Genomic DNA, 19109 nt, shown 5'->3' on the forward strand with positions numbered 1-19109 from the left:
AAAGCTGCTATCTCAGCCTGTGCCATAAGTGATAACAAGCTATTCATAGTAAAAGCACTAGGTTTCGGTTGAAAATCATAGACACAGAGATGTTAAAAGAAATCATTGCCCTTCAGAGGGCAATTTGTATTTGTAAATGTTTTAAAAGTAAAACTTAAAGACTTTAAAGAAGTCTTTAAAATAATGCAGACCTTAAATGATAGAAGTGAAGTTTTTGATTAGTTTATTTTAGGACCAGTAACTTCTTTGTCTCATTTTAGTCTCCAACATACAGGGCCGATGGCTATGGCTACAGATGTAGATGTACACTGAATAGACGGTTGTGATAACTAAATTCACTGAGTATAATCTAAGCAGTGCTTGGTTGCTGCTTTTAAGATGTTAAATGTATTTTAGGGATGAAATACTGCTGTTATTAACCTGTCTTCCTGTGTTAACACTAATAGGCAGTCTAAATGGCTCTGGTGACTCTTGAATGTCTCTTCCTTAAGCTCCAGAAAACAACTAATTATGTTGAAGAAAATGGTCAAAGATTCTGTGATGGGGAAGAGTGGTTACCAGTGTGCATGAGGTGATTACTCAATGACGGGTAAGATCTTCTTTGGCCTAACGGAGGGCAACCTAAGGCAGGGAGTCACCGCAGACACTGGGCATCTCCTGATAGGAGGTGTTTTATGTGAGATGGGTATGAGTGTGGAGCAGATTCTGTGAGTCCAGCAGAGTCATTACACCGGGAAGGGGAGATGAGCTGTGAGAAGTTATGGCAGTCTGACCCAGAAATGTGAGTTCCTCTATACCACTCACCAGAAACCACATTAATTGTATGGCTTGTTTTTCATGTGACAAGTGTCTGTAACTATGCCAGGGGACAACACCCTGAAGAGAAGAAAATTAAAGATAAAGAGCTAATGGGAATGGGCTTTCAAGAGCCAGTTGAGACCATGAGGTGATTGGCATTATTTGTTGTGGAGACAAAACTTAATTTATATGAGGGACATGATGTTGGTTGCCTTATAGGCAAGAAAATGTATAGAAGTGTCTTTAACATAGTTTTAACTTCTGAAGGTTGTTAGACATGGTGGTGGATAAAGATGAAGACAGCTTTTGTAGATTCAAGAAAAGTCTGGATAACAAAGGTAAATGATCAATGGTTATTTTGATGAATTTAATATTACATTCTGTATAAATGACACTCTTAGGAAGCTGTTGAAAAGATTATTTGTGTATAGAGATAGGGAGGGAGACTGTTTGAGTGAAGGAAGGGATGGTAACTGTGTCTGTCTTTCTGTTATCAGCCTGCTAGAACAAGCTTAAACAAAATAATGATAATCAATCAAAACAACCCAGCTGACTTTTCTAAAATCAAATGAATAATGAACAGACATAATTTGAAACTGGTTAAAAGACCATGTAAAATTGGGTAAAGGCTACAGGAAAATGTGAAGTTTAAAATCTTACTTAAAATTTAAATCTTTTTAGAGATGATATAATGAAAAGCGAACATTGAAACTGAGCAGTTGACTGCACTTTATGTCTTGTATGTGTTAGTATGGGGTACTAATACTCCGCCTGAATAGTGTGTATATTGTGTCATTAACCTGTGGAATGAGGGTTTTATCATTACAGATGGGTTAAGGCAAATGACAAGTTTTAAGGAAGCTGATATTTTTGAGTCAATCTGATGAAAAGATGATGCAGAAAATGGGACGAGCTTTAAATGGATTAGTTATCCAGCTCTGTCTGCTACTGGTAATTATGAATCAATCTATGGATTAAAAGCATTTATGTAAATTGGATTTGTGAACTTGTAGATCGCCGTCCATCATGGGTTGAGATAAACTAAAATGTTATAGATTTGAAGGCAACAACAAAGTGACATGTAGGCTAAGTCAATATCAAATTATCCAGAGAGTCCTTCACATTTATGATTACTGTGAACAAATGGGGAAAATGTTGTTTGACTGACTTTGACCAAGTCTGTACAGTACGACCTGACCTGACAGCAGGGGTAACGAATTACTAATACTCACGTTACTGTAATTAAGTAGTTTTTTTCAGAAATTGTACTTTTTTGAGTAGTTTAAAAATTGTGTAATTTTACTTTTACTTTAGTACATTTTAAGTGATGTATTGGTTCTTTTTCTCCGCTATTTTCCTTCTGTTTGTGGTCGTTACTCGTTACATGCTTGTTTTAGCCTAATTTTATTTTATTTTTATCCATCAACGTGATTGGATTGAGTAATCGGTCTCGTGACTGTCATCAAATCAAATTAAGTATAGAAAACTTTAACCGCCTATTCCTGCTGTGACTGCTGTGGAAGTGCATTCTTCACGCATCAATTCAATCCAGATATCAGCGTCTTCCTCTAATATGCTAAGTTACATTTCACATTTCTGCTTAATATGATATTTATATAGGCTGGCCTGTCTACATGGCCTAACATTTGTAGGTTGGGGGTATTGCGTGACGAGTTCATAATGCGGTGAATTCCCGCTCCCATTTACTTCACAATCACATTATAGAGAGAAGCGCGTCACGATCTGCGCACTGCCGCGTCTCGCGCTCGCCATGCCGCCAGATTCAGAATCAGTGCACCCTATGAACAATGGCGTTAACTTGAACTGCATTTCTGTCAGTCTCTGACTAACGTTACAGCTCGTTAATAAACAACGTTTTTTGATTGATCCATTATACAATCCGTCTTCATTTGGCAAGTGCACTTGCGCAAAAACATTTTTCATGTTTAACTTTTGTTTTTTTGTGTGTGGATGCTGCTGATAAAACAGCTTCGCCGAGACTACAAATAGACATGCGTGTGTGTGTGTGTTTGTTTCTTTTGTAAAAGTTTCCTGGATATAACTTCCCTATTTAATGCACAATTTTCCTTACAAATTATTTTATCAGCATTACAATGCGAGTAAATGTAGCCGTGTAAAATGTAATAATAATAATAATATCCTTTATTTTATAAAGCGCCTTTAAAAGCAGCTTCTCAAAGCGCCATACACACAATAAACAATTATTAAAAGCAAAACACATCAACAGGTAAATGCAAGTTTAAAAAAATATGTCTTAAGTTGACCTTTAAAAGTGGCATAAGTCTGGGCTTCTCTAAGTTCAAGAGTCAGAGAATTCCAAAGGACAGGTGCATAGAAGGAAAAAGCCCTGTCACCCATAGACTTTAAGCAAGTTTTAGGAACCACCAGCATGCTCGATTGTGAGGAGCGCAATCTGCAATTCGGAGTGTAGGGGAGCAACAGTTCAGATAGATAATTTGGAGCCAGGCCGTGCAAGGACTTGTTTGTAAGCATCATAATCTTAAAATCGACTCGGAACATAACCGGGAGCCAATGCAAGAATTCCAAAACCGGAGTGATATGGTTGCATATTTTGGACCCAGTTAAGATCCTAGCAGCAGAATTTTGTACACGTTGAAGCTTGCTTAGTGTAGATTTAGAAACTCCGGCTAAAAGAGCGTTACAATAGTCAATCCGAGAGACGACGAAGGAATTTATCGGCTTTTCAGCTACAGGAAAAGTTAACATAGGCCGCAATCTAGCGATGTTTCTAAGATGGAAAAAAGATGTTTTAACAGTACTCTGAATGAAAGAATCAAATGAAAGATTAGCATCAAAAATAACTCCAAGGTTCCTCATTTTTGTTCTGGATACCCAAAACAGAGCCATCAAGATTAAAAGACAGAGAACCAACTTTGGAGGTTTGATGACGAGAACCAATGAGCATAACTTCAGTTTTATCACTGTTAAAACACAGGAAATTATTACTCATCCAGGTTTTTATTTCAGTAATACAACCAGAAAGAAAATCAACGTTGGAGCGCTCATCTGGTTTTGAGTGTATATAAATTTGCGTATCGTCGGCATAGAAATGATAATGGAGGCCGAGCGATCTCAAGAGATAGCCAAGTGGTGATAGATAGATGTTAAAGAGTAAAGGGCCCAGAACTGACCCCTGGGGAACACCAGTGAGAACCGGGCTAATCTCAGACCTATGGTCACCCATTGAGATGAACTGGGAACGGTCAGCAAAGTAGGACCGAAACCACTTCAAAGCTGTCCCCGACACACCAGACACTCTCTCAAGACGTGTAAGCATTAGACTGTGATCAACAGTGTCAAAAGCGGCTCTTAAATCTAAAAGAATGAGAATAGATGTTGCACCAGAGTCAGAAGCCATCAACAGATCATTGGTGACTTTAACCAGAGCCGTCTCAGTACTATGAAATTTACGGAATCCTGACTGAAGTGGTTCAAAGAGGTTATTACCTGTGAGATGTTTACACAAATGAGAGGCAACAATACGCTCAAGTATTCATGCCAGAAACGGAAGGTTTGAAATAGGACGATAATTATTAAAATCATCCAGGGCAACATTCTCTTTTGTTGGTACTGGAGTTACCGCAGCAATCTTTAATGCTGCTGGAACAACCCCAGTCTGCAAAGACTCATTCATAATACTGAGAACCACCGGAGACAGGACCCCAAAGCAAGATTTAAATAAGCATGTGGGAAGAGGATCAAGCAAGCAAGTGGAAGCTTTAATGCTTGATACCTCCCTTGTAAGAGTCTCAGTATCAAGAAGAGGAAAGTTAGTTAGAAAAGTACCAGTGAACCCAGGTGGACAATGGAATGAAACAGTAGAAACAGATGAAACAGAGATTTGTTTACGAACAGTATCAATTTTTGAATTGAAGAAATGAAGAAAAGAATTACACAGCGGCTGAGAAGCAGGCGTGGTAGTAGCAGCATTAACTTGAAGGAGTCTGTTTATAGTTTTAAATAGATGTCTTGGGTTTTCTTGATTGTTTTCAATAATCTGAAAGAAATACAAAGATCTTTCAATATCAATTAATGCTCCGTAGTCACTTAGAAGATCCTTCCAGGCTAGATAATGAACATGCAAGCCAGTGAGACGCCATTTTCGCTACTTTTTGCGACAGGCCGCCTTCTTAGTGCGCAGATTGTCATTATACCATGGAGCAGTGCGAGTAAAAGTAACCTTGCGTGACCTCAGGGGAGCAAAAGTGTCTAGATTAACAGCAAGAGCGTTATTCAGCTGTGAGACTTTCTCCTCCAAAGATGTGAAGTGCAGATCACCGAAAGTGGAAACAACAGAATTCGAAAATACTGTCTGATCAATAGACTTCCACTTCCGAAAAGTTACCGTTCGGTTGGCAGGCACACATGAATTGTGCAATACCAAATTAAAAAAGACAGCTGAATGATCAGATAATCCAATATCAACAGATGATAACTGTGATACAAATGAGCTATTTGTAATCACAAGATCCAAAGTATGGCCTTTACAATGAGTCGGGCCAGTTACCAAGTGTGAGAGATTGAAGCAGTCAAGCAGCGATAAAAATTCCTTAGCCGTCGTTGAATCACTTTGATCCACATGAATGTTGAAGTCCCCGACAATAAGAATTTTGTGGAACTTTAAGGACAGCATTGACAGAAAATCAGCAAATTCTGACATAAAAACTGCATGTGGCTTAGTCTTAGGTGGTTTGTAGACGGTCGCAATGATTGTAGAAGTAGGAGCGGAAATACTCAAAACCAAGCACTCAAATGATGAAAACTGAGGAACAGACCCAGAGCTTAAATTGAACTGCTGGTTGTAAACCACAATAATGCCACCCCCTCTGCCAGATGACCTCGGGAGACCTAAAACTCCAAAACCAGCAGGAGTTATCTAGTTAAACAGAAGTCCGTCATTCTCTTTATGCCATGATTCAGTAAGGGAGGATGCCACCCTTCTAGAACAATGTGCATTTACGTTTAAATTCTAACATATTTAATAGCATGGAATTAAAGTGTGTAATTAGTGTTAGCTCACTATCTTAGCCTTTTCCAGTGCATTAGGTGAGGTAATCTGATAATATCAGTGATTCTCATTTATTAAAACACTAACATTGGTACCGTTTGGAGAGAAATTGGGTATTTTTTAATCTCTCTATTTAACCCATCTCATGGTGTGTGATGCTGAACTATCATATGAGTTTCTAAAGGTTTTTGAATTCTTTGCACAGTTATGAATATTGATATTTTATGTGTAACAATAGCATGCTCAGGCCCAGTTTCTTTTCGCCTAATTTTAAATGCTTTTTCCCCCCAAATAATATGATTTAAATGGTGATGAGTGTACTGATTTGATGCATTTTAAAAAGACGGATGATAGATATTCTTGAATCCTTCTGACAAAGAACAAAATATAATGTGAATTACAGTATGTGCAATTTTTTTAAAATTTATAAATCGTAGTGCACAGTGTTTATTATAAGGGGTAGAATCCGCAGCTCAGTACTCACTACTCATGAATACTTTTAAATAAGCTACTTTTTTACTCTTACTCAAGTAGTTTTTTGGACAAGTACTTTTTACTCTACTCACACTACATTTTTGGAATGTAATGGTACTTTTACTTGAGTATGTTTTTTCAGTACTCTTTCCACCATTGCCTGACAGAAACAATTGATGACTTCGAAAATGTTTGTAGACTGGCTTAAGAGACCAAACAACAGGCCTGAAAAGCAGGATACTCTGTAAGACTGCGTCATACAGAGCCCTCTCGAGCTCTCTGCATGACCCGGGCGGGCATCATCTGTGTTATATGTAGGTCCCGTGCCCACTACTCGTGCGCGTGCCCTCGTACAAACAATGTTCCAGTTCTGCTCGACCACCGAGCACGCAGCTAGCTCGCTTTACATTACAAGAGAGCTACTCCGCCCTCGCGTCCCCGTTCGCGTCATGTAGAGCCCTCTCGAGCTCTCTGCATGACCCGGACAGGCTTGCGCGCCGCCGTCGAAATGTCTCGCCCTGTCAGTCCCCTTAGATAAGGCTACTGCAGCGGTGTATTTGGCAGCCAACGAGCCGGTAATGCAACCCGCTCGCCTGTACACATCCGACGTTCTCGCGGCGACCCAGAGAAATCTCAAGTGAGTAGCAGTATAATGTCAGGTTAAGAATGTAAGTTACGTGCCCGCTCACGAGCGCTCACGCTTACTAACAGACACATCGCCTACGAAAAGACGCGCGTGTCCCGCTGCGGCCGGACCGCAGTCAAAGTTTATTCCCTGTCAGTCCCCTTCAAACAGGCTACTGCAGTGGTTCAATTAGCAGCCAACGAGTCGGTTTGTCTCGCGTGCACACAAACGGCGTTTTCACGGCGAACCAGAAAAATCTCAAAAAGAGTATAATGTCTGGTCCGGCTCATGCCGTCGGTGTTGTAAGTGTAGTGAAAGTGCCCACGCCCCAGTGTTCACCCCTACAGATAAGGACTCCGAATCTCGCAGAGCACACTCTCATAAAGCACAGAAAAGCCGCTCGAGAGTTGAATGTAAGAAATGTGTCCACAAGTCTGTGCCCACTATCTGCCGGCTCTGTTACACGATCAAGAAAGCAGGTTATGAATGTAAGTCTCGTGCCCGCCAGAGTGTGTTCACGCTTGCTAACACAAACCTCCCCCCGGGCTCCGCCCGCGCATTTAAGTGTTATCACAAAACGCAAGGCATTAATAAAACGCTCCCAATCCATTATGATCGGGGCGTCAAATACACTTGTAAGTCTAGTGCCCGCGCACACGCGCTCACGCTTACAGGAATCTTTTCCGCCCGGAGCACTGCTCGCGCGTCAAAAAGTGAAAAAAGAATGTTCCCCATCCCTTATGATTGGGACATCTCACATAAATCAGCCGGTGTCGGCTTTCAGCGAGCAGCCATTGCCTAGAACCGAGAGCACGCGCGCCGCGCTTTCGGCTCCGGGTCAGTTTCACAAAAGAAAGCAGGTTATGAATGTAAGTCTCGTGCCCGCCAGAGTACGTTCACGCTTGCTAACACAAAGCTCCCCCCGGGCTCCGCCCGCGCGTTTAAGTGTTATCACAAAATGCAGGGCATTAATAAAACGCTCCCCATCCATTGTGATCGGGCGTCAAATACACTTGTAAGTCTAGTGCTCGCGCACACGCGCTCACGCTTACAGGAAGCTTTTCCGCCCGGAGCGCCGCTCGCGCGTCAAAAAGTTAAAAAAAAAAGAAAAAAAAAGAATGTTCCCCATCCCTTATGATTGGGACATCTCACATAAATCAGCCGGTCTCGGCTTTCAGCGAGCAGCCATTGCCCAGAACCGAGAGCGCACGCGCCACGCTTTCAGCTCCGGGTCAGTTTCACAAAAGAAAGCAGGTTATGAATGTAAGTCTCGTGCCTGCCAGAGTCCGTTCACGCTTACTAACACTAACCTCCCGCCCGCGCGTTATCACAAAACGCATTGCATTAATAAAACGTTCTCCATCCATTATGATCGGGGCATCAAATAAACTTGTAAGTCTCGTGCCCGCGCACACGCGTTCACGCTTACAGGAAGCTTTTCCGCCCGGAGCGCTGCTCGCGCGTCAAGTGACATATGAATGTTCCCCATCCCTTATGATTGGGACATCTCACATAAATAAGCCGGTTTCGGTTTTTCAGCGAGCAGCCATTGCCCAGAACCGAGAGCGCGCGCGCCGCGCTTTCGGCTCCGGTTCAGTTTCACAAGCCCGCAAATGGCGGTGATCTGAACCCGGAGGCCATTCGCCCCCTAGCGGCTCACATAGCTGCGTGGGATTTCAGAATGGGTGCTGAGCACAATAAAGCAGGGCTATACACTTCAATTCATTCGCCATCCTCCTCGCGTTCAAGCCCGAACCGCGACGATAGTGAATGCGGAAGTAGCACACCTACTTCACGCAGAAATAGCAAAGCTGCTGTGCAAAGGGGCGATAGAAAAGGTGCCGCCTTCTCTGAGCGAGTCAGGCTTTTACAGCCGATATTTTTCTCGTACCCAAGAAGGACGGAGCCTTCAGACCTATCCTAGATCTGAGACATTTGAACAAAGTGCCTGCGAAAAGGCCGTTCAAAATGCATGCGACCAGGAAAATCCTTGCGCACGTTCGCCCGAGGGACTGGTTTATTTCCTTAGATCTGAAGGATGCCTATTTTCAGATTCAGATAATAACCCTTCACAGGCAATTGTTGAGATTCGCCTTCGACGGTCAGGTATATCAATACACCGTCCTGCCGTTCGGCCTGTCCCTAGCACCCCGTACATTTACGAAGTGCATGGATGCGGCGCTCGCCCCCCTGAGAAGTCAGGGGCTGCGAATAATGAACTATCTGGACGATTGGCTGATATTGGCACAGTCAGAGACCGAACTGCTGTCTCACAGAACAGTGCTTCTCAGTCACCTGGAAAGCTTGGGTCTCACGGTCAACTGGACCAAGAGCTCATTACTGCCCAGCCAGTCAATTTCCTTTTTAGGAATAGAACTGGACTCGGTGACCATGACGGCTCGTTTATCGACATGCCGTGTTCGCCACCTATCCGCATCTTTCCAGAAGGGAAGCTTTCTCCCTCTGAAAACATTTCAAAGGATGTTGGGCTGTATGGCATCAGCTGCAGTGGTGCTTCAGCTGGGCCTACTGCGCATGCGCCCACTCCAACACTGGTCGGCCAGAAAATCAGAGTGACTCAGACCTGCATAGCGGCTCTGCAGCCCTGGTTAGTAGCCGATTGGTACCAGCAGGGAGTGATGATGGGAACCATCTCTTATCGGAAAGTCATTTCGACAGACGCGTCTCACTCGGGTTGGGGCGCGCTGTTCGAGGGCAGACCGGTCTTCGGCCAGTGGTCAGATCAAGAGAAGTGTTTTCACATAAACTGTCTGGAAATGATAGCGGTCGAGAACGCGCTGAAGCGCTTCCTCCCGTTCATACAGGACCAACATGTTCTTGTCCGTTCGGACAATATGTCTGTAGTATCCTATGTAAACCGTCATGGTGGTGTCAGATCCAGAAATCTCTGCAATCTGACGGAACGCCTCCTTATTTGGTCTCAGATGCACCTGCGCTCGCTGAGGGCGGCGCATGTGCCTGGCCATTTGAACGACGGCCCAGACAAACTGTCCAGGGACAATGTTCCCCCAGGGGAATGGTCCCTGCACCCCCAAACGGTCCAGAAGCTGTGGCGCCTATTCGGCAGAGTGGAAGTCAACCTATTTGCGTCAAAAGACAACACTCAATGCCTGATGTTCTTCTCGAAGGACGGGGACGCGCTGGCCCAGGTTGGCCCAGCCTCCTGCTATATGCTTTCCCTCCGGTCTCCCTGTTACCACAGGTGATCAAGAGAATCAGGGAAGCGCGCCACTCTGTGCTCCTCATAGCCCCGCGTTGGTAGAATCAGATTGGTTCCCGGAACTAGCACGGTTGTCACATACAGCTCCGTGGCCGATTCCGGTGAGGGCAGATCTCCTCTCTCAGGCTCGCGGCACGATCTGGCATCCCCATCCAGAGCGCTGGTCTCTGCACGCATGGTTGATCAACGGGTACTCGTTGCCCTGCCAGAAGGAGTGATGAACACGATCACGCAGTCTGGAGCTCCTTCCACGAGAAGGCTCTACTCGTCTAAATGGTCGGTGTTCTCTGGATGGTGCACCGACAGAGGTCTGGACCCACGGACATGCGGGTCGGCGCATCTGCTCACCTTCCTACAAGAGCTGTTGGATAAGGGGAGGTCCCCATCAACGCTCTAAGTATACGTGGTGGCCGTGGCAGCGTTCGCAGAATCGACGCACGGCCAGTCACTGGGAAGACATGAGTTGGTCATCCGCTTCCTTAGAGGAGCTAGAAGGATGAACCTGCCGCGCCCCCCGCCGGTTCCTATGTGGGATCTTTCATTGGTCCTCGAGGCCCTGAAAGCCTTTCCATTTGAACCACTAGACTCCGTGGGGTTTGAAATATCTATCACTGAAAACCGTCTTTCTGACTGCACTGTCGTCAGTAAAACGTGTGGGGGACCTGCATGCGCTGTCTGTTAGCGCGTCGTGTCTTGAGTTCAGGCCGAATGACTCTAAAGTCATCCTCAGACCTAGACATGGCTATGTTCCTAAAGTGATGGGCACTCCATTCAGAGCGCTGATATTTTACATTACGCGCTCCGCCTCCTTCAGGCGTTCAGAACAGCTTTTTTTGTTTCGTTTGGTGGGTGCACCAAGGGTCTCGCCTCCTCGAAACAGAGCCTGTCCAGATGGATAGTGGACGCTATAGCGGGTGCTTACGCGTCAAAAAGTCTGCAATGCCCTATGGGCATCAGGGCTCATTCCACGAGAGGCGTGGCCTCGTCGTGGGCATGGTCCAGTGGGATTTCTATCCATGACATATGTGTAGCAGTGGGCAGGAGCTCCCCATCTACCTTTTTCAGGTTTTATAACCTAGAAGTTCCTGCCTTGCAGGCTGAACTGTTGTCAGTGTGAAGGAGAGGTGTATTCTGCCCAGATCATCCTGCTCAGATCACTCTCACGTGACTCAGCTCTCCTGGTTGAGCTGCACTAGTAGGGTATGTGCCATGTGTACCTGCCGCTCTGTATTCCCTATGTGTGCTTATGTACAAGTGATGGCCCGCGTGGCTGGCCACCTTATTTTTCCACTTATGGGATTCCCCTGAAAGTTCGGGGTCTCATGGTGGATGCTTGGGGCGCACGGCGTTGACAAAGTGTTCTCGTAGCGTAAGCTAAACTTACGCAATACGAGAGAACCTCTCGTAAGAGAACGATACTCGGTTACTAACGTAACCTCGGTTCTCTCTAGAGAGGGAATGAGTATTGCGTAACCGGCCATGCTCGCGCCATTAGCGACTTCGCTTCAGTCGACGAAAAACCAGGGAAGTCAGCCTACAGACCCTATGTTTATACGCTAAGCCACGCCCATTCTGGCGGGCTGTGACGCTATGAAGGCAAGGGCGCCCTTCATTGGGCGTGACTTCACGCCGGGCTCACTGGTAGGATGCAGCAGTTGCCCGCAGGGCAGCCAATGAGCACGCGAGATGGCCTGCTCTAGGTGTGCTAGCTGCTGCACTGCGTTGACAATGAATACAAAATTAAGGATAATTTTTTGGCTTCAATATCTCGAGAAGATGAATCTTTCCCGTAGTGTAAGGTAAACTTACGCAATACTCGTTCCCTCTCTAGAGAGAACCGAGGTTACGTTAGTAACCGAGTATCGTTATCACGCATAGTACACGTCATGAGTGACGTAACCATCTCTCTTAAAGGGCACAACTGCACTATAATGTGATGAACATGAATACACAGTAACGATCATTACAGTATGCATCATGTTTGAATTTGGACGGAAGCTGACTTAACAGAACTGTCGGCAACATTAACAGGAGTGAAGAAATTACCTATTTTAGGTATATACTTTAAATTTTCTGCTTTTCTGATGTCCTTTTTCTTTTTTAATTTCCGCTTCGCGCTCCCACTTAGCTTCTCCATGTCTGATTTTTTTCTGTTGTAGCAACGCCTGACGTCACGTAACCCGCTCGGTATAACCTTTGACCAACCCACCTCATGCGGACTGACCAATGAGGAGAGGAGAAGACCGGGTGTAAATGCCCTCCGAAACGCATTCGAGACGGATTTGAAATCGATCGCTCAAACCACTTCAGGAGTAGATCTGAGAATCATTCCACAAACTGGACAAGTGTAAATGCATTTTTACTCCTCCGAAAAATGCTAAAAGAGAGCGTGTTATAGGCTATATGTAATGTTATAGCCAGATATGACGGCGCTATTGCAACACACATTACCGCAGAAAAGCCAAGGCACAAAGTACTTTCACTTTGATTTGCGCAAACTATCGCATATCAAAGTGAAAGTAGCAGACGCTTAACACACAATCATCATCATTAAAAGTAAAGAAACGAAATGATCTTACCAGTGCTGTTGCCGCTGATTTTAGCTGACGATCAATAAAATGCAGCTCATATCTGTTGCTTTCGGTGACGTGAACTCCGATAAATCTGCATATAGCGCGGGAATTGAAGATCGGATTTATATCCGTTTTGTGAAAACACATTTATGTGACCAGTAGTGATGTGACATTTGAACCGAGGCGTCGGAGCTTGTGTCGAGAAAAAATGGGCGTGCCAGATGAAGCCGCGATTCGAGGCTTGTGTTGTTAACGTGAAAATCACGTGACCAATGACAAACGAGGCCTCGGTTTGTGTGGATACGTCATCGGTTCGGTCTGAGTGTCGCTACGGATAGACCAACGCTACTTTTGCGTCATCGAAGGGTAACGCCCCTTTTTGGGGGAAAACAAACGGATTCCTCTGAGAACAGAACTCGCTCTAGATCTGCAAAGTTTCTTGATCGCAAAAATGGCACAAACACACTCTCTTTGCCGGACTATTCAGACATCTACCACTATCTCGTGGTATCACCAAGTTAGTAGCCTATTTTTTTGTCATCAACACACGCACAGTATGACAAACTAGACGATGAGGCCATGAGGGATGTTCCATTGTGGCGGTTTGTATTTTGGTGAAGAAATGACTTTTTTTTTTTTTATCCAACGGATATTTTCTTCATCTTCCGAGAATTCAACACCGGTAAATACACTATTATCTCAGACCATGCCTCTGTTCGTTCAAGATAGTTTGTGAAATGATATATTAAAGATGTTAACCAAACCTAAAGTGATGGGAAAAGATGAGATGCCAGGAAAGATTGGGCTATAATAGTTTTTGCGTTTACTTGCATAACTTTGGTGTTGATATAGGCTATATATTTCCTCCCAGGTCTTTATTTCATTCTCCAAAGTTTCTCTTGGGAAATTTTTCGTAGAAATTTTATGACCGAATAAAACTTTCTCGGGCAATTCAAAGGTTTTGCAAGTGAACGCAGAATAGAGATATAATTTGTTAGGATCATATAGACCAACGCTACATATTTTGCCGTACACTGTAAACCTTTTTACAACTTTCAAAGTCCTAGCACTTTCTAGACACAAGCAGAAACCAGCCAAGTCCACTTTAGTCCTAGCCTGCCACTATTTCAACAATAAAATCAGTTAACAGCCAAGGTAGCGTGCCTAGTGAGAGCTAATCACGTAGCTGCTAGCAGCTTCGTCTTTCTAACTAGTATAGCTAGTCGACAACAAAACTATTTCAATAGTTTAAATCAAGTTGAATATGGTCCAAGTGACATGGCCTCATCGTCTAGTTTGTCATACTGTGAGTGTGTTAATGACAAAAAATAGGCTACTTGGTAATTCCACGAGATAGTGGTAGATGTCTGAATAGTCCATATTTGGCCACTGCGTGGGGTCATTAATCCAGTTTTCGACCATTTTAAAGGGACACCTCTGTAACCCCGTATCCAGTAGCTTCTTTAAATACCGCTCACGGTCCTCGGCCGGCAAAGAGTATGTTTGTTACATTTTTGCGATCAAGAAACTTTGCAGATCTAGAGCGAGTTCTGTTCTCAGAGGAATCCGTTTGTTTTCCCCCAAAAAGGGGCGTTACCCTTTGATGACGCAAAAGTAGCGTTGATCTATAAAGGGGATTCGAAACTCGCGCCACCTTGTGGGTGTTGTTAGGAGTAGTAGAAGCAGTAGTAGTAGTGTCAGAGAGTCAAAGAACTCTCATTGTTATTGTCGTTATTGAGATATATATGTGTTAGGGCTGTATATTATTACATTATATCAGGTTAGAATACGTATATTATTATTATTAATTATAGTAGCTATATTATAGTCTTGTTATATAAATGAGATACGATTATTTGGATTTTTGGATCTGGACTGCTTTTTGTGGTAACACTTTATTTCGATAGTCCACTTTAGACATTCAACTAACTATAAGTAACTTTGCAGCTACATGTCAACTAACTGTCATTAGAGTATTAGTAGAGTGTCTGCTTAATATCTGCTTACACTTTATTTTGTTGGTCTCCCAACAGATATTCTATTGACTATAAATAACTTAGCAACTACAAGTCAACTTGTTTTCCTAACCCGAACCCTAACACCTAACCATAAACTACCAGTCTACTGAGAGTCTACTACAGTCTAGGGCTGTAGTCAAGACCACCTTTGTCGAGTCCAAGACAAGTCCAAGACCAGTACTAGTCGAGTCCAAGACAAGACCAAGACCAGTACTAGTCGAGTCCAAGACAAGACCAAGACCAAAGAGGTTCGAGTCCAAGACAAGACCGAGTCCAAAAAGGTTCGAGTCCGAGTCAAGGCCGAGTCCAGGACAGGGAAAAAAAGTCTTGTGCAAGACATTATCAACACAATCATTTTGGGTTATTATTTGTTGATCTAAAAGCAAAAACAGTGTCACGACACCCAGGATTTTTAAGTATAGACATTCCCCTTGATATCATATCTTCTAATCTAAAGAAAACAGAATGATGACATATGCTGATACCTCATAATAGCAGTGTTTCACTCTGGATCTGAAAGACGCATACTTTCACATTCAGATAGCCCCCCATCACAGACCATTCTTGAGATTCGCCATCGAGGGCCAGGCTTATCAATTCACAGTTCTGCCGTTCGGTCTGTCCCTACCACCCCGTACATTTACGAAGTGCATGGACACGGCGCTTTCTCCCCTGAGACTCCGGGGAGTGCACGTGCTGAATTATATCTCGATGACTGGCTGGTTCTGGCGCAATCGCGGCTCACACCAGAGCAAGTAAACGGCCTGCATATAAATGGCTTTTATGTGTGCTTACTGGGAACATAATAAAGACATAATCTGGACTCGGTCGAGATCAAAAGCCATATTTGGCAAGACCAGTGGCCGAGACCGAGACAAGTCCGAGTCCGAATACCAGCGAGTCCGAGACAAGTCCGAGATCATAGAAAAACAAGACCGGACTCGAGTACTACAGCCCTACTACAGTCTACTTATACTCTAATGACAGTTAGTTGACATGTAGTTGAAAAGTTACTTATAGTTAGTAGAATGTCTAAAGTGACTATCGAAATAAAGTGTAACCCTTTTTGTTTTGGATCGCCCTTTTGGATTTGTTTGCTTTTTGCGACTCTTCCTTTTATCCTGGTTATGGAGCCAGCAAGAAAGAGGAAATCCTCACCTGTCTGGGCTCAAAAGAGGCATCAGTATCCTCATTTATACGAGCTGGCACTGGCATTTTTATGTTCCTCTGCATCCTCTGTTCCTTGAAAACCTTGAAATCACAACATCAAAATTCAAGCATTTTCAAGGATTCCAAGCAGCCGTACGAACCCTGTAAACTGTACACTATTTCTTGTTTATACTGAGATGACTGAGGGTTCGATCTAGGTCGAGAGTGCAATAACAGTGTTTATTCATTTAGCCCGCCTTCAGATAAAGTCTTTACTTGTTTGCTAAAAATTAAGGGACTATCCCCACAAAAACAGCCTAAGCTTTTTACTTTTATAAATGTTATTTCACAAATGTTTAAGAGAGTGATCAGTTATGCGAAAACCAGAGAGGAAGAGTAGTGTGATGATATGACTTAAAATTTGTCTTATTGTTTATTATTATGATTGAGTAATCTGAATAATAAAAAGCGGGGATTTGTTTTAGAAATTTTAAACGTCATGGATCCCTAACAGGTATCATAGGACAGAGAACCTATTCAAAGTGTAAAAATATATGTGTACGTGCTTGTGCGTGACATTTCAGGGACATATGGGACAGGACCTCTGACCTTAGGGTAAGGCAGGAAGTTGGAACACACCAAGCCGACGGTCGGCCGTCGGGCAGTTTTTGTGCGTCGGCCGAGTAAGTTTTCTCAGTGTGATCTGCACCGTCGGCTGAAATTAGTCCTCGTCGGCTTTGTAACAGCCGACTTGACATGTTGAATCGGCGTCGGGCCGTCGGTGAGAGAGAGAACTCTGATTGGCTGTTCAGCTTAGTGAACGAGTCAGTGCACGAGAATAATAGCAAAACAGAGAGCAAAGAAGTCAAAACGGTATAGATAGAAGGCTGCTGTTATGTTACGTCATCTTACATGAGTGTTCCTTGGCAAATATTTAAATATTAACATGAGTGGAGTGGAATAAAGAAAGTGTTTAACAGGATTGATATTCAAAACGGTAAGCACGCACTGCTTTGGTTTTTGTAACTTTATCTGCAGCCTGCAGTGTCGGTTTCTCTTTTGAATGTCGGATATAGAAATAGACAGTTGTCTCATTCACACGCAGGTGCAGAACGCGCATTATAGCTAACAGTCGGCAGTAGTTCTCTCGGTGTGTTCAAGTACAGCTTTTTACCCCGACGCGAGGCGACAACACAGTCGGCTTTCATCAGCACTAGATCGTCGGCGTCGGCTTGGCGTGTTCCTGGCTTTAGGCGCGAGCATTCATTCATTCAACTAGTTTAAAAGACTGGAATAAAGCACTGGTCAATGCACACAAGCAATCCTTTTTATTTGTCAAATTCATTTAAAAATGTAAACTCAACAGGTATGAAATATCAGTAAGAGAAAAACACTTATTAAGACAAGCATATAGGACTGCTGCAGGTTAGTGGATAAATAGGATATTTAACCTATTTATTTTTTCAGAATGCACAGTTGGAAAGAAAATATAGGCTTAAGGAACATTTCAGCAGGCTCAAGATAATTCATACAGACATAATTATTTATTGTTTTAATTAATTGGCATCCATAAAAGGTAGTGATAATCTGCGTTATCATGCATGTAGGTGCGCTGAACGCTCTAACCGGAAACCCCCGATATATGTACTAAGTAGAACGCAGAAGTAGTTGTGCAAGTAGTCCATGACACAGCACAAGTTCAGTGACATTTTTATTTGTGCATGGTTGAAAGCAAATACTGATACTGACATAATGAGAAGATACAATAAATATGGAAAATTTAACTACATACATAACTAACTACTGACAACTAACTACTTCTGAATAGCTATAATATTCAGAAGTAAACAGTGTAGCTGACTTAATGTTTAGCTAACAGAATGTTTATTTTTAAACCCCAATTTTTAAACCACAACCCTCTCTAATGTCAGAATGTTTATTTTTAAACCACAACTTCAATGTGTGCTTCTTTTACTGATATATTTGACGATGTCTCTTGCATTTCTAATCCATACATCATCAAACTCGGCACTGCCCTTACTCGTGCCTGTAGCGAGACACCTGTCAAGTTTGAGATCCATCGGACTAACGGTTCGAGAGATATGCGATTGACAGACACACAGACAGACAGACAGACAGACAGACAGACAGACAGACACACAGACGTTCCTGTAATTTATGGATAGATATATAACATTGTTGTAGTGGTTTTTGAATATTTTGATCCAAAAATATTACATAGTGTACCTTTAAGGGATCAAATTATTGACTAAAGGCGGGATTTAATAATCACATGATAATTAATGCTGTATATGATATTGTATATTAAGTCAGTAACATATATCAAATTAATCATCAGCAATAACAATGACCATTTCACAAAATAATTGCATATATATTCATTCTAACACCATCTAACACTATTTATTCTAAAGTGAGATCAAATAAACCTGGTAACACTTTACAGTAAGGTCTTACTCGCATGATTAAAAAATAGCATAGGTCTTACCCAGTGAATGTGCAGCTCTGTCCGAACAACTGAGTGACTAATGTACTGCGTTCTGCTTTATACTAGAATCTCCCATCATAAACATGCACTGGGTCATGAGAAACAAAACTGAAACTGAGTTAACTATCTAGTTAAAGATCCTACCTGACTGTTTGAACATGCTTGAGAAATGCTTTAAACGACTCGACTGCAGGCATAACAACACAGTGTGAGCATGTAGTGAGCTTGTGATGAATGATTAATGACGGCATGAGCTTCACCCTTAGGTTTCGTTTTCCTGCTCTTGTTCTCAGCTGATCTAATGCTCTCTGTTATGAAAGAAGTCATGTGACTCCTCCAGCTGGAGCCTGTGACAACATACGCTATTGCATTTCCTGAAACACGATACTTAACTGGCTTGCCAATTAAAGGGGCAGTGAGGAAAATAAAAGCAGGTTAAAAAACTGGTTACAAACCCTCGTTTGCTCAGCATGCAGGAAATACAAAACACATGCCAGTGGATTTTCTAGATCAGGGGTGTAGAGTATTTGGACCATGTCAGCGTGACTCATGAAGTCCAACATGTGAAAATGCTTTTAACATTTGACTCCTATCCGTAACTCAGGCCTGGGACCACACACACAGCCGGGGGTCAGGCCTCAAAGAGATTGCTATCTCCTCAAAGGAATGCCA

The 19109-nt window shown here is 43.1% G+C and overlaps 1 protein-coding gene across 2 annotated transcripts in view; it reads right to left on the reverse strand.

Moving 5' to 3' along the window:
- Positions 1-18722, reverse strand: part of LOC143737936 (uncharacterized) — a 78945-nt gene extending 60223 nt beyond the window's left edge. Inside the window, exon 1 of one of the 2 annotated variants that reach the window (XM_077229741.1) lies at positions 18582-18722. In XM_077229741.1, coding sequence (XP_077085856.1) covers positions 18582-18597 — 16 coding nt within the window. In that variant the 5' untranslated portion in view covers positions 18598-18722. The remainder of the gene's footprint in view (positions 1-18581) is intronic. The other variant, XM_077229739.1, reaches the window with a different exon arrangement.
- Positions 18723-19109: the final 387 nt, after the last annotated feature.

This window comes from Siphateles boraxobius, unplaced genomic scaffold (assembly GCF_051911475.1).
Source record: "Siphateles boraxobius isolate OS27281-9 unplaced genomic scaffold, OSU_SipBor_1 131, whole genome shotgun sequence".
Classification (NCBI taxonomy): domain Eukaryota; kingdom Metazoa; phylum Chordata; class Actinopteri; order Cypriniformes; family Leuciscidae; genus Siphateles; species Siphateles boraxobius.